The sequence below is a fragment of the Eptatretus burgeri genome, chromosome 4 (assembly GCF_056783735.1).
Source record: "Eptatretus burgeri isolate ZD-2024b chromosome 4, Ebu_testis_v1, whole genome shotgun sequence".
Classification (NCBI taxonomy): domain Eukaryota; kingdom Metazoa; phylum Chordata; class Myxini; order Myxiniformes; family Myxinidae; genus Eptatretus; species Eptatretus burgeri.
The window spans coordinates 109,961,308-109,975,410 of record NC_140964.1 but is presented as its reverse complement, the minus strand read 5'-3'; the positions used below and the strand labels follow the sequence as shown (position 1 = coordinate 109,975,410).

At 44.2% G+C, this 14,103-nt stretch overlaps 1 protein-coding gene across 3 annotated transcripts in view; it reads right to left on the bottom strand.

Annotated features, from left to right (window-relative positions):
- The window catches only part of LOC147028892 (partitioning defective 3 homolog), a 336,652-nt gene that overhangs the window by 206,239 nt on the left and 116,310 nt on the right, over window positions 1–14,103 (bottom strand). For 2 of the 3 annotated variants that reach the window (XM_085879725.1, XM_085879727.1), the window contains exons 5-7: window positions 9,265–9,429; window positions 7,448–7,545; window positions 6,195–6,284 (exon numbers count right to left, since the gene is read on the bottom strand). In XM_085879725.1, the coding sequence (XP_085735851.1) occupies window positions 6,195–6,284; window positions 7,448–7,545; window positions 9,265–9,429 (353 nt within the window). The remainder of the gene's footprint in view (window positions 1–6,194; window positions 6,285–7,447; window positions 7,546–9,264; window positions 9,430–14,103) is intronic. The other variant, XM_085879726.1, reaches the window with a different exon arrangement.

Here is a 14,103-nt window from a genome sequence, read left to right as displayed (position 1 = left end):
GAGTGAAGGGGAAAGTATACAAGACGGTAGTGAGACCAGCTATGTTGTATGGTTTGGAGGCGGTGGCACTAACAAAAAGACACAAAGTGGAGCTGGAGGTGGCAGAGTTAAAGATGCTGCGATTCTCGTTGGGAGTGACGAGGATGGATAGGATAAGAAATGAGTGTATTAGAGGGACAGCACTGGTAGAACGGTTTGGAGACAAAGTGAGAGAGGCGAGATTGAGATGGTATGGACATGTGCACAGGAGGGATACGGAGTATATCGGGAGAAGGATGTTGAAGATGGAGCCGCCAGGCAGGAGGAGAAGAGGAAGGCCAAAGAAGAGGTTCATGGATGCGGTGAGGGCGGACATGCGGGTGGTTGGAGTGTCAATGGAAGATGTGGAGGATAGAGCGAAATGGAGACAGTTGGTCCGCTGTGGCGACCCCTAACGGGAGCAAGCCGAAAGAGGAAGAAGAAGAAGATACATACATATATATATACATATACATACATATATATATATATACATATATATACATATATACATACATATATATATATACATACATATATACATATATATATATATATACATATATATACATATATATATATATATATATACATACATATATACATATATATATATATATATAAATACACATATACATATATATATATATATATATATATATATATATATATATATATAAATATACATATACATATACATATATATACACATATACATATATATACATATATATATATATATATATATATATATATACACATATACATATATATATATATATATATATATATATATATATATATATATATATATATATACACACATATACATATATATACACATATATATATATATATATATATATACATATATACATATATACATATATACATATATACATATATACATATATACATATATACATATATACATATATACATATACATATATACATATATACATATATACATATACATATATATATATATATATATATATATATATATATATATATATATATATATATATATTGGGGTGGTCCAAAAAAGTCGAAAAAAATAGAATGTTGCTCCACAAGCTTAAAAATATTCCAATATGATCCAGTAACGCGTATAATTTTTTTTAGCTTGATCGGAGGTGAATTGTAAGTCGCTCGATATGACGACTTAGTTTCATGAGTTGGTTAAATTAGGGTATGGTGAGGTACGATTACGGGTACTTCTGGATGTCTGAGGTGGAAATGGAGTGCAGTTTTCGAACTCTATGGGGTCGATTTACTCAAAGAAATGTTTAGACGGACGACAAATTATTTATAGATTAGAAAATATCGAAATGAGTAGGATGAGTTACTCAACTCCAGTAATGATAAATCTTGTTTTAGGTCATATTTTCGAAATGGTAGTGAATTCAATGTCGGTGAAGTCATTTCTTAGAGTAAATCGACCCCATAGAGTTCGAAAATGCACTCCATTTCCACCTCGGACATCCAGAAGTACCCGTAATCGTACCTGACCATACCCTAATTTAACCAACTCATGAAACTAAAAGTCGTCATATGGAGCGACCTCTAAATCACCTCCGATCAACTTAAATTTTGTTATGCGCGCTATTGAATCATAGTGCAATAATTTAAGGCTTGTGGAGATGTCTGGATTTTTTTCCTGTTTTTGGACTACCCTAATATATATATATATATATATATATATATATATATATATATATATATATATATATATATATATATATATATATATATATATATATATATATATATATATATATATATATATATATATATATATTGTTGTGGTTGACGAAATTCGCAAACCACCATTCAGGTCCCGTAGGTGAGATATCTCTGTAAGTATATGTGTAGTTAGGCCCAAACCCGTTGTTTCGAGGGAATAAATGTCATTCATTCGGGCTGCGACCCTTCTAGATAGCCGTTTTTCTTTTACTATCTTTATTTTGGACCAGCCGCCATTACTACCATTACTACCACCACCAACCACGTCTCAACAGCCATCACACAACAACCACCAACCGCAACGCCGCTTCACAACAACAGCCACGACCTTTACCGTCACAACTCGCCCTCGCAACCATTGCATCACCGTCATTCCCGCTCCGCTTGTGGGCACCGATACTGGACTCGTGCAGGGCGCGCACCGAGCAGCGGGTGCAGAGGCACCAGCCTTTCCGAAGCAATCGGATCAAAAACGACTCACGCCCACTTCTGTTCCGTCCTATCGGCGAGCGTGGGGCGATTTGGCCCCGCCTCCAGGTGCGTCGGAGTGTGGTCGCTATATGCAGATTCGCGGATCAAAAAGCATTCACGCCCACTTTTCTTCTGTCCAATGGGGAGCCAGCCAGAGGTAAAGGGTCGAAGGTGAAGGAGCGAGGCCACGGGGGCTATAAAGGGCCGCGTTCGCTCGCCAAACAGGCAGTTCGGAGTGGAGTTGGGAAGAGCCAGTGAAGAGAAGAGTCGGAGAAAGCAGTTGGACGGAGCTGTGGAGAGTTGGAGAGGTGGTGGCGGCGAAAGCAGTCGAGGGGGCGCTCGTGTCAGAGTCGGGGAGCTGCGGAGAGGGGAGGCCGGTAACGCGACCGAGGTCGTGGTGGAGACGCTCGTCGCGGGACCCGAGCCAGCGAGATATCCTTATCCCCCCCGAGCATCAACAACCCCCTCCTGTTTCCCCCCGCGCTGAGATAGTGTGAGAAGGGGGCCCCGTTCCCACCCCATTCCAGACACTGTCCGCGAGGCCCGCGGAGTCGGGGCACCACCGCCATTTTGCGGCTCATCACCAGACGGGTAGGCTCGACGCGGTCTCGGCCCCAGGCCCGTCTGCCCCCCCCCCCTCATCGTGGAGGGTGGTCCCTTTTTCTTTTGCTTTGAGTATATGTGTTGTCGGCGCCATCTGTGAAGTAAAACTGAATAAGTGTTGCCGTGTGCTCGGTAGTCGGTTGTAGATCTGCATTGTGTTTCACTTTTACATTTGCTTTTTGTGCATTATTGTGTGTTTCTTCTTCTTTTACATTTGCTTTTGGTGTATAATTGTATATGTGTGCTATCCGTGTGCCATCGCGAAATAAATGTGCTCTATGTTGAACTGTTTCTCCCGTTTCGCTTCGTCTTTTCTCTAATTGAATCTCCATCTTACTTCACGTAAAGGGTTGGTCGTGGGCTAAAACGCGCGATAATTAATCGAACCGTCGAGGTTGACGATAACACCGCTCGGTTATCCCGATAGTACGGAACGGGTCGCTTAAAGTGGCCCGTGTCCGAAGTCGACCTGCGGCGAGGTGCGATCGCCCGGTCTACCCTCCGTGTGGGTACTTAGGTGGGTCGAATTTGGCGAGCAACCCTATCCCACGCGGGGGGCCGATTGGCACGATCGTGGTGAGGCCGAAAGGCCCACCCGTGACTAGTTCCCGGCGTTAGTCCGAGAGGGTCACGACGGGATTGTCCGTCCGGTGGGAGACGTGCCGCGATTCGAGTTACGTGGCCGTTCGCACGCCGGCGGGCGTGAATCCGCAACAATATATATATATATATATATATATATATATATATATATATATATATATATATATATATATATATATATATATATATATATATATGTTTTCCGATTATGCGGTTTTACCGTGCGGGACATAATCCGTGGTGATGCTCACCATAACAGTCAGGAGGTGCGCTGATGTTTAAACGACGAATGTGGTCATCATAAGTGGGATATCCATTTCGGTATGCCATCTTGATGAGGGCAAACAAGCCCAAAATCCATGGAGGTGGCTCCGTTTGATGTTGACCATGTAATCTTTTTCAGTTTGACAGAGTCACCAGACCAAGGCCCTCAGAGTAGGAGGTGACACTTTGGTGTAGGACTATGTCCAATGGAGATCGGGGGAGTGCTCGTCACACTCCACATGTTTCGATTTACCTGCTGATCACATCACGTACCTTCTCCTTGAATGGTGTGCATTAGCGGGAACAATAGTCTGGATGGCAGATGGATGGTTGTTCTTTGCGGATTATGCCGTTTTATTGTGCGAGACATAATCCATGGTGATGCTCACCATACTTACGGTGCATCTGATTGAGAATATATATATATATATATATATATATATATATATATATATATATATATATATATATATATACATATACATATGTATATATTTTATTTATTTATACTGCTACAGATCTGGAAACCATAAGCATTCAACATACAGATGTCCCAAAAGTCAGTTATGTCGTTAATTGTGTGTGTAGTCAGATCCCTTTCCTTTTGTCTATTGGGAGAATCAAAGACGTGTGTTGCCATTTATTTTAGTTAGGTTATTACATCTAATAAACCATCCCATCTGCATGACCCCTTAGGCCCATCACGCTCCATCACCACCCACTGGCTTCTTGTACCTTGACTTGCCGAGAGGGGCTCTCGCGGTTCCAGTTCTCGGCTCCCACGAACGTTGTAACTCTTGTACGATGACCTTCGCGGCGCTGACACTGTTACTCGTTGAGAGTGAAGCCACGTGGAGGAGTAACTGGGGTCTCCTGGCAGGGGCCGAGGCTCCGCCCCAGAAAGGTTGGCCGGAGGACCCTGTCCAATCAGAGGTGGACAGCGAGGTGCGTTTTCGCCAAGGGCCCCTCCCCGAGGAGAGAGGCCAATAAAATCTCCAAGACTCTGTAAAAAAGGGGTCTGGTTGAGTTTGCTTTCACGGTGGCTGTAAGCAGTCAGTTTTGTTTCACGGTGGCTGTACGGGGTTCTGGAGTTTCACGATGGCTGCTACGAGGAGTTTTAAGGAAGGACAGAGCGACCCTGACCTCCCTCCGTGGACCCCGATTGTTCACCATCCGAGCTCCACCACGAACCACGAGTCCCTACATGCGACTGGGGACCGGTCCAACAACCTTTGTCAGGTGCCGCATCATGGAGCACGCCCTTCCTCCGATGGTCAGGTACACCACCGAACTCTGACCCCCAGCTTGTCTCTCTCCACGGCTGCAAGGGTCCAATAAAGACTCTGGGTTTCTTTTCATTTTGTGTGTGTGTGTCTGCGTGTGGGCCCGTCTTGTAAGTAGATCTGAATAAGTGTTTTTGCTCATTGTAAATATTCCTTCTTGCATATTCGCGTTAAGTCTTGCCTTTGTCTTTTTATTGTAAATAAACATTTGTGGAAATATTCCCAGTCCGTTTCTGTCACTTCTTGAATTGGTCCAGCATGGTTCGGATCTGAGTTTAGGCGGGGTTTTATCCCCGATAATCCGTTCATTCCAGCCGGCACGGCTTTGGCAATTTCCGCTCGGCTGCACCCGAACCAGAGTTGGTATACGGTAGTTGGAACTCTACCGCAGTCGGTAGAGTGACCCGGTTCGAGCAAGACGTGCCGAGGGCGTGGTTTCCCCGGTTGTCGAAATCGTGTAGTTAATTAGGTAAATTTGTTATATAGAAATAGACCCTACCCTACGCGGTTGAAATATTGGCGACCACGGTCGGTTAAATGACCCGCCGGCTCCTGGAGTTATCCAAGCGACGGCCTACAATTCTGGGAAGTTTGGTGGGATACGACGCAAGCTTTCCCCACCTCGTGGTCGTTCTCGCCACCAACCCCCGGCCCATAATAGATATACATAAATACACACACACACACACACACACACACACACACACACACACACACACACACAATTCATTGACTTGATGTTCTGGGTTCAATATTAGGACAATTTACCTTCAAAACCAAAATAAAAGCATCTGCCGAATATAAGGTCACAGCGAGGTCAAATCACCAATTTTGAGTGCAAGACATTTGGGTCACCTTTTCCGGCGTTCTATAAATGCTCACCGTTATCGCCAAAAGCGACCTCGGCAAACCTATTCTGGGGTGCCCCGAGTTCATATTTGTTCTATAAACAATCATTGAGACTCATAGATGGACATGCAATATTTTTGTGAGGAGCAACATGCTGTCATTTTGAATAAACTCATCAGAGAAGCGATAGGTCAGCACAGCTAGTCATTACTAAAAGGCACCTTGAACCAAATGTAAAAACAATTCTCAAAAACCAACACACATTTTATGGATGCATTAATTTTCAAATGGGCAGCTGAAGCCAAATAAACGAGCAAATGAAGGAAAACTATAGATTATGCAATGTAGGCATTACCTTCCAACGGTGGTATGAAATGGCACCAGGTGAATGCCCAGAGGGGTCTTGTCATTGCCAAACTCCAGAAGCCTGATCATGTTGGTGGCACTCCAGAACGAAGGCAAGACAACAGAATTCGGGTGGAGAATCAAAACAAAGCATAGCCAACTCCACAAGATTCAACCAAAACAACCAGCAAATGTCCCAATCTTTTTAGGCCTCAGCCACACCACACATTGATTTTCATTTCTCACATCAGATGTCCTCAAATATTTCCAATGTCAAGTTATTCCAACAAGCTTTTGAAGACAAACTTCAGAAATGTAACAAATCGAATATAGTCATTTATTGTGTTCGATAACAACAGCAGCAGCAGCATGGGAATGTCTGAAAACAAGCTTAACAATCAACTTGACAAAACGTAAAAGACTTCTTCCCCAAAACGAAGAAAAAAAATTAGAATAGAGTGAAGGTTTTCACTGTCAGTTTTATGTAACCCCCACCCTCCCCTCCCCCATTACCCACTTTCCTCATTATTAAGCCCTTCTGTCATGTCATGGCTTACATTTTATTTTAAATTTCTACAGATTATCTAAGGCTTATGGAGGAGCTTGTACGAGTACGTAAGTACGCAAATTGCATGCAGGCCAAGGACATTAAGAGACATGAGTGTCCCCATGTCCAACTGATGACAATGATACATGGTAAACAATGGACAAATTGTTGGTTTATCGAAGCGATGATTACCATGAGCTCCAAGAATCATTGAGAGGTTGTGAACCAAGTTTACTCAATCGTATTTGATGGGAATCAATCGATTGTTGAAGTGCAGCAATCTTGACCGCTTATTCACGAGCAGAAAAACACCGACATTTCCACCTTTCGTTCCATTTGACGAAAAGCAATCACAAACGGTGTGCATCCAAGGAGAATCTTCGACAAATGTCAAGAGATGACATCAGTTTTGCAAGCGCGTCTCCAAAAAAGACGCAGCCATGACAGGTGCAAAGCGATACTTGTGGCAAAGCAAAGGCCAGAACAGTACGCAACGTTTGAAGGAAAGAGGACAGTGAAGGACGGGAAGAATTGGAGGGTTACCGTTTCCCTCTACACAGAATGCCCTTGTGCTGTTGAATCGTAGTGAAGAACCAAATGATCACTCCGAACCATCACAAGTTGACTCATTAATAAGATAACTGCAAACAGCATTTTCTCCAACAAATCTCACATCAATATAATCATCCTTGCTGCACGACACGTTCGACACTCACCGACGTAAGTAGACATCCACTCTTGACCCATAGCTGGCCCTGCCCAGGGGCTCCGTTCGCTCCATCACCTGATCACCCTCCTTTTGCTCTTCATGTTCCTAAACACAACATGGGGTTACAGTCAGGGTTGGCACGGGCTAAGTGGCGAGCGCTGCAAACTCAAACCTTCATACCTTGTCGCTGCAACGCAGAAAAATCCTACAATAGCTTCACCCGATGATGAGGAAGCCATAATTGGCCTTTTTGCCAAAATTAGGCCAGACTCAACAATACACCAAATCGTGCTCAATATAAAATAGACAAACAGATTCCCGCCACAACCCGTCTTCACAAAACAATGCAACGTACGAATGATGACATCGTGAAGAAGTTATTTTTGTACAACCTTGACATGTTCAGCTTTTTAGTACTTTTAACTCTTCTGCTTGCAACTATCTTGGCAAGCTGAAGTTTTTATAAGTAGCCATTCCGAAGGAGAACCCTCAATATGGCAAACATGTTGTATGCTGGGAAATGCAATGGGCACATTTGAAGAAAATGATGACAAGATGCAATCTTTGTGCTGCACACAGAAAATATATGTGGCAAAAAAGGGAAAAATAACCAAGGCGCAGACATACTCTCTCCCACCCCCTGGGTTTTTCAAAACTCTCTAAGGCTTTCAAAATATGTTGCAGCTGACTGGAAGATTGGAAGTCATTCACAACATGCTCACTGCATACGGACAGCACGACACGCCAGGCACTGCAACTTCCATGTGTTCTTGGTTTGGGGCATGAAAGCAAAAGGAATCGACAAGCTTGGCGGTGCACGGTGACCAAACTGCTGCTGTAAGCGCCGATGCCAAGAGCAATATTCTACCTGACTGCCCTGATGGAGTATGGAACAAGGCCATATCAACCCCAACCCCAACCCCACCACCGATTCATCATCCATCTTTCTTTCCCTCCCAACACCCTTCCCTCTCAATGAAAGCAAAATTTGGCAAAAGTTAAAAGTCCTTCTTGATATGGTTCATTTTATCACATATATCGGAATGCAAACGAAAAATGTGATCGAACTTGCGTCTTCTCCGAATCACACGTGCTCAAACAGTGCAAATAAACCCAGTCTTCCAAAGGGGGACGGGGGGGGGGGGGAAGAAACCAATGCAGTTTCAACAAGAGTGAGAATTGCTTTGAAATCCATGTCCTCTACCAATGTGATATTTTCAAAATCCAAAAAAGGCACAACTGAAAAAAAAAATAGGACAGACAGACAGGCAGCAAACCTATAGTCCCCTCCGGTGAAACCAGTAGAGGATGAATAACCAAGCCCAAGGTTAACCAAACGTGAAAATAGGACAGGCATTTTGTTTGTACAGGAACCACTGAAGAATGACTGTGCAAGAAAACAAAATACTTTAGAAAGTAAAATAAATGAAAGGACAAAGCAATAATTGCAAGAACACAGGGCACAAGGATCACAGATAAAAGTGTGGGGGGAAGGGGGGACCCTGATGTTGCAAAAGAGGAAGTACTTCAATGTAAATAAAATACAAAAAGAAAAATTTACATCGAAAAAGGCATCAATCCATTGAACTTTCATGTAAATACCCCCTTCCCCCACAAAATTTTTATTTTTTATTTTTAAAGAGGATACATTGCCTCTAATGCAATTGGTACCCAAATGCAGATGGTCATGCAGTCCCACCCCCTTTAGGACAGTCAACAACGATGTAAACACACATCCTACAAAATTCCTGATGAAGGCCACCATGTGGCTGAAATATCCGACTATTCTTGGTTTCCAGCTCCACCATTATTTGCTCATCTCACCTGCTCTTGCTTCTCCAGCCAACTGTCCACCATAGGATGTGCAGTGCTTATTGACAATCGAGAGGGGTCTCTCTGAAAGCCCCCGTGTTTCCGGGCCCAGCGACCGTGTGGAGGCTGGTTCAGCCCACTGCCACCCGAAGAACCCGACCACCACATGACTTCCGTCTGCAGTGCAGAAGAGCAGGAGAAAGCACTGGCAGGAGATCAAACACAACCTGTCATAATGCCATGGCTATGGCTGGAGGAACGAGAAGTCCCAAAACCATTGCTGGACACTGTTTGTTTGTTTTTTTTGTCCGTTTTAGTCTCTGTGACCCAGCTAATATATCTATCTATAATTCCAGCAGTGTGTCTGTGTGTCTCTGTGTGTCTCTGTGTGTGTCTGTGTGTGTCTGTGTGTGTCTGTGTGTGTCTGTGTGTGTCTGTGTGTGTCTGTGTGTGTCTGTGTGTGTCTGTGTGTGTCTGTGTGTGTCTGTGTGTGTCTGTGTCTCTCTGTGTGTGTCTGTGTGTGTCTGTGTGTGTCTGTGTGTGTGTGTGTGTGTCTGTGTCTGTGTCTGTGTGTGTCTGTGTGTCTGTGTCTGTGTCTGTGTGTCTGTGTCTGTGTCTGTGTCTGTGTCTGTGTCTGTGTCTGTGTCTGTGTCTGTGTCTGTGTCTGTGTCTGTGTCTGTGTCTGTGTCTGTGTCTGTGTCTGTGTCTGTGTCTGTGTCTGTGTCTGTGTCTGTGTCTGTGTCTGTGTCTGTGTCTGTGTCTGTGTCTGTGTCTGTGTCTGTGTCTGTGTCTGTGTCTGTGTCTGTGTCTGTGTCTGTGTCTGTGTCTGTGTCTGTGTCTGTGTCTGTGTCTGTGTCTGTGTCTGTGTCTGTGTCTGTGTGTCTGTGTGTCTGTGTGTCTGTGTGTCAGTGTGTCTGTGTGTCTGTGTGTCTGTGTGTCTGTGTGTCTGTGTGTCTGTGTGTCTGTGTGTCTGTGTGTCTGTGTGTCTGTGTGTCTGTGTGTCTGTGTGTCTGTGTGTCTGTGTGTCTGTGTGTCTGTGTGTCTGTGTGTCTGTGTGTCTGTGTGTCTGTGTGTCTGTGTGTCTGTGTGTCTGTGTGTCTGTGTGTCTGTGTGTCTGTGTGTCTGTGTGTCTGTGTGTCTGTGTGTCTGTGTCTGTGTGTGTCTGTGTGTGTCTGTGTGTGTCTGTGTGTGTCTGTGTGTGTCTGTGTCTGTGTGTCTGTGTCTGTGTGTCTGTGTCTGTGTGTCTGTGTCTGTGTGTCTGTGTCTGTGTCTGTGTGTGTGTGTCTGTGTCTGTGTGTGTGTGTCTGTGTCTGTGTCTGTGTGTGTGTCTGTGTGTGTGTCTGTGTGTGTGTCTGTGTGTGTGTCTGTGTGAGTGTGTGTGTCTGTGTCTATCTGTGTGTCTGTGTGAGTGTGTCTGAGTCTATCTGTGTGTCTGTGTGAGTGTGTGTGTGTGTGTGTGTGTGTGTGTGTGTGTGTGTGTGTGTGTGTGTGTGTGTGTGTGTGTGTGTGTGTGTGTGTGTGTGTGTGTGTGTGTGTATGTGTGTGTGACCGCTGTTTCTCGACAACCGCTGTTCCGATCGAATTTAAACTTGCCAGATATATTGCTGGGGACCTGAGGATGTGCCTTTTCAAGGTTTGATATTAATCGGACAAGTGCTTCCCAAGTTATGGCCATTTATTTACCAACCAATGACAGGAAACGTTGCTGCGGCCATTTTTTATCAACCAATGACAGGAAGCGTTGCTGCGTAGCCGTGGTCGATGGTGAAGAGAAACTCAGCCGCGTTCGCCATTACGGGTTTTTTCTCTTCTCTTCTCTTCTCTTCGTGTTTTTCCTTGCGAAAAGGCAAAATACGTTGGCGCTAATTGAATAATTGGCCATTAAAAGCCTCCGTATTCTTGCCCTGGACGAGGAAACAAAGAAGAAGCGCCGTTTCCTCAGCGATGTTGTTTATGAAGAGGTGCAAACGACATAAAGGTGTGTACAATGTACATGGAGACGATTTTTATTTATTTATTGAAGAAAAATTGTTCCAAAAATAATTTATCAAAAAAGTGCACAACTTTTTTTTGTTTCCAATTGTCAAAACGCTGTGGCCTTTGGAAGTGTTCAGGAATTCAGCTCTACTCAACATGCTTGCCAACGAAATACATCTCAATTTGGTGGAAAAACGATTCACAACGACAGGTTTCCTTACTCATTGCTCTGCAGTCTGCATTCAACCCCTTCATTTGTCATCTCATTGACCTCATTTCATCTATCTATAATTCCAGCAGTGTGTGTGTGTGTGTGTGTGTGTGTGTGTGTGTGTGTGTGTGTGTGTGTGTGTGTGTGTGTGTGTGTTTCTGTGTGTGTGTGTTTCTGTGTGTGTGTGTTTCTGTGTGTGTGTGTTTCTGTGTGTGTGTGTTTCTGTGTGTGTGTGTTTCTGTGTGTGTGGGTCTGTGTGTGTGTGTGTGTGTGTGTGTGTGTGTGTGTGTGTGTGTGTGTGTGTGTGTGTGTGTGTGTGTGTGTGTGTGTGTGTGTGTGTGTGTGTGTGTGTGTGTGTGTGTGTGTGTGTGTGTGTGTGTGTGTGTGTGTGTTTCTGTGTGTCTGTGACCGCTGTTTCCCGACAACCACTGGTCCGATCTCATTGAAACTTGCCAGCTATATTGCTGGGGACCTGAGGATGTGCCTTTTCAAGATTTGATATTAATTGGACAAGTGATTCCCAAGTTATGGCCATTTATTTATCAACCAATAACAGGACACGTGCTGTGAAGGCGTGGCCGATGCACCATTTAGTTACCAATCACAGGACACGTGCTGTGAAGGCGTGGCCGATGCACCATTTAGTTACCAATCACAGGACACGTTGCTGCGTGGGTGTGACTGCGTAGGCCGGTGCACGACCGGCCGACGATGACGTCACGTGCCGTGCTGGTTACGATGGGGATCGATCGGTGCCTTAGTTACCGTAGGGTAGGAGTGCCAATGGTAAATGGCAGCGAATGTCATGGCAAGCAAAGACAGGGAGGTAAACTTGATTTTAATTTAACCTGTGTGTGTAAGTGCCACAGCAGTTGTTACTTCAATGCAAGCGATAATTCGTGGAATGATGTGAACATTCCGTACGGGCACGCACTACTTTTGGATAGTGATGACTGACTGTATTCTAATAATTTCTCGATTTCTTATGCGCATTTATAGATAAACACAATGCCCCAATCCAGTCTTCGTTTATGAGAGCGAAGGAATGGCCTGTGTGGTTGTTTGAAAGTTTGTTTTTTTTTGCATGTACGGCCACGCACATACGGGCATGCGAGAGCGAAGGAACGGCCTGTGTGGTTGTTGTTTCTGGCACGCGGTTTTAAAGTATATATATATATTTTTTTTTGCACGTACAACCACGCACGTACGGGCACGTGAAAGCGAAGGAACGGCTTGTGTGGTTGTTGTTTCTGGCACGCAGTTTGAGTTTTTTTGCGGGGGGGGGGTTGCACGTACGCCTACACATCTACGGGCATGCACTAGTATATATAAACGTCGGTGTTGGTCAATAATGCAATAAATTAATGTAGGGAAAAATACCACCAAGCTCGTCGATTCCTTTTGCTTGCATGTCTCAGAGCAAGGTTTGTCGATTCCAAGAGGTTTTACATGTTCAAAGCTGGTGTTTTGTGTTACAATTGCTAAATTATTATCACTCTCCTGAAGCAAACTTTTTCACACAATAATAATAATTAAATAAAAAAAAACACATTACAATGAGAATCTATTCAAATCAGTGGTCTTTACCTATTACAAGGAAATACAAGGAAATTCAACACAGGAGAAGGCTATTAGGCTCATCAAGTATGCACAATTATCTCGCCATCTTGGTACCCTTCTCCCACCCTCCGTCGGTAGTTTCCCCAGAAATTGAAGTTGGGGGAGTGTAGGGGGTATATGATAGTTTACTGCTCATGTTGAGATAATTCAGGGGGGATGCAGAGAAATCCATGCCCCCCATCGTCACTACTTCCAGAAACCTATCCAACAATTTTAAAACTATCCACTGACCTCCTGCCAAAACCCTTGCAGGACACCATTCCATGCATTCACCACTCGTGAAAGACCCGTGCCTTAATAAAATCCTAACTCCTCTCTATCTTTTCCTCTATTTGTCCTGCACCTGGAAAAAAAAAACACAAAAAACTCCCATTCTTCCCTCCATGTCTTCAAAACAGCTGTTCACCACCATCTCATATCTTCCCCCATCCACAACGACCATCTCTTCTACCCCTGCTAATCCACCCCAAACGTACCTCCTTCAAATTCCCTGCTTTCCTTCCTGAAAGTCCCTGTGGTGTCCATCTTGTTTACTGCATGTACCCCGCCCCATCCCTCACCCTTCCACAGATCTCCTAACTTGGCTCTGTTCCCAACTGTTGTTGTGCTTCCCTCTCCCACCCCTCTTGTCTCCTCCTCCTCCCTTTGTTATATGTTCTTCATGTTAGCTCTTATATTATGAACTTCGACAAAATAAACAAAAAAACACCTCTCCACTTATTTACTCTAACTGTGCCCCCATGTCCCATCAGTGCCCGTTCTGCTGAAAAATTATTCTGCACTTAGTCTATACCTTTCATTATCTTAAACATATCTATCAGAACCCTTCGCAATCATTTCCCTTCGAAAGGTAAAAAGTCCCATCTCTTTCGGCCGCTGCTCGTAGCTTTGGCCAGCTAGGCCCTGGATCAATAGAGTTGTTCTATGATGTACCCCCCCCCCCCTTGGCAACTATGTCCTTCCTCAGATGTGGTGACCAAAACTGTTTTCAATATTGCAGATAAGGCCTCACTAAACACCTGTACACAGTTCACACAACTTCT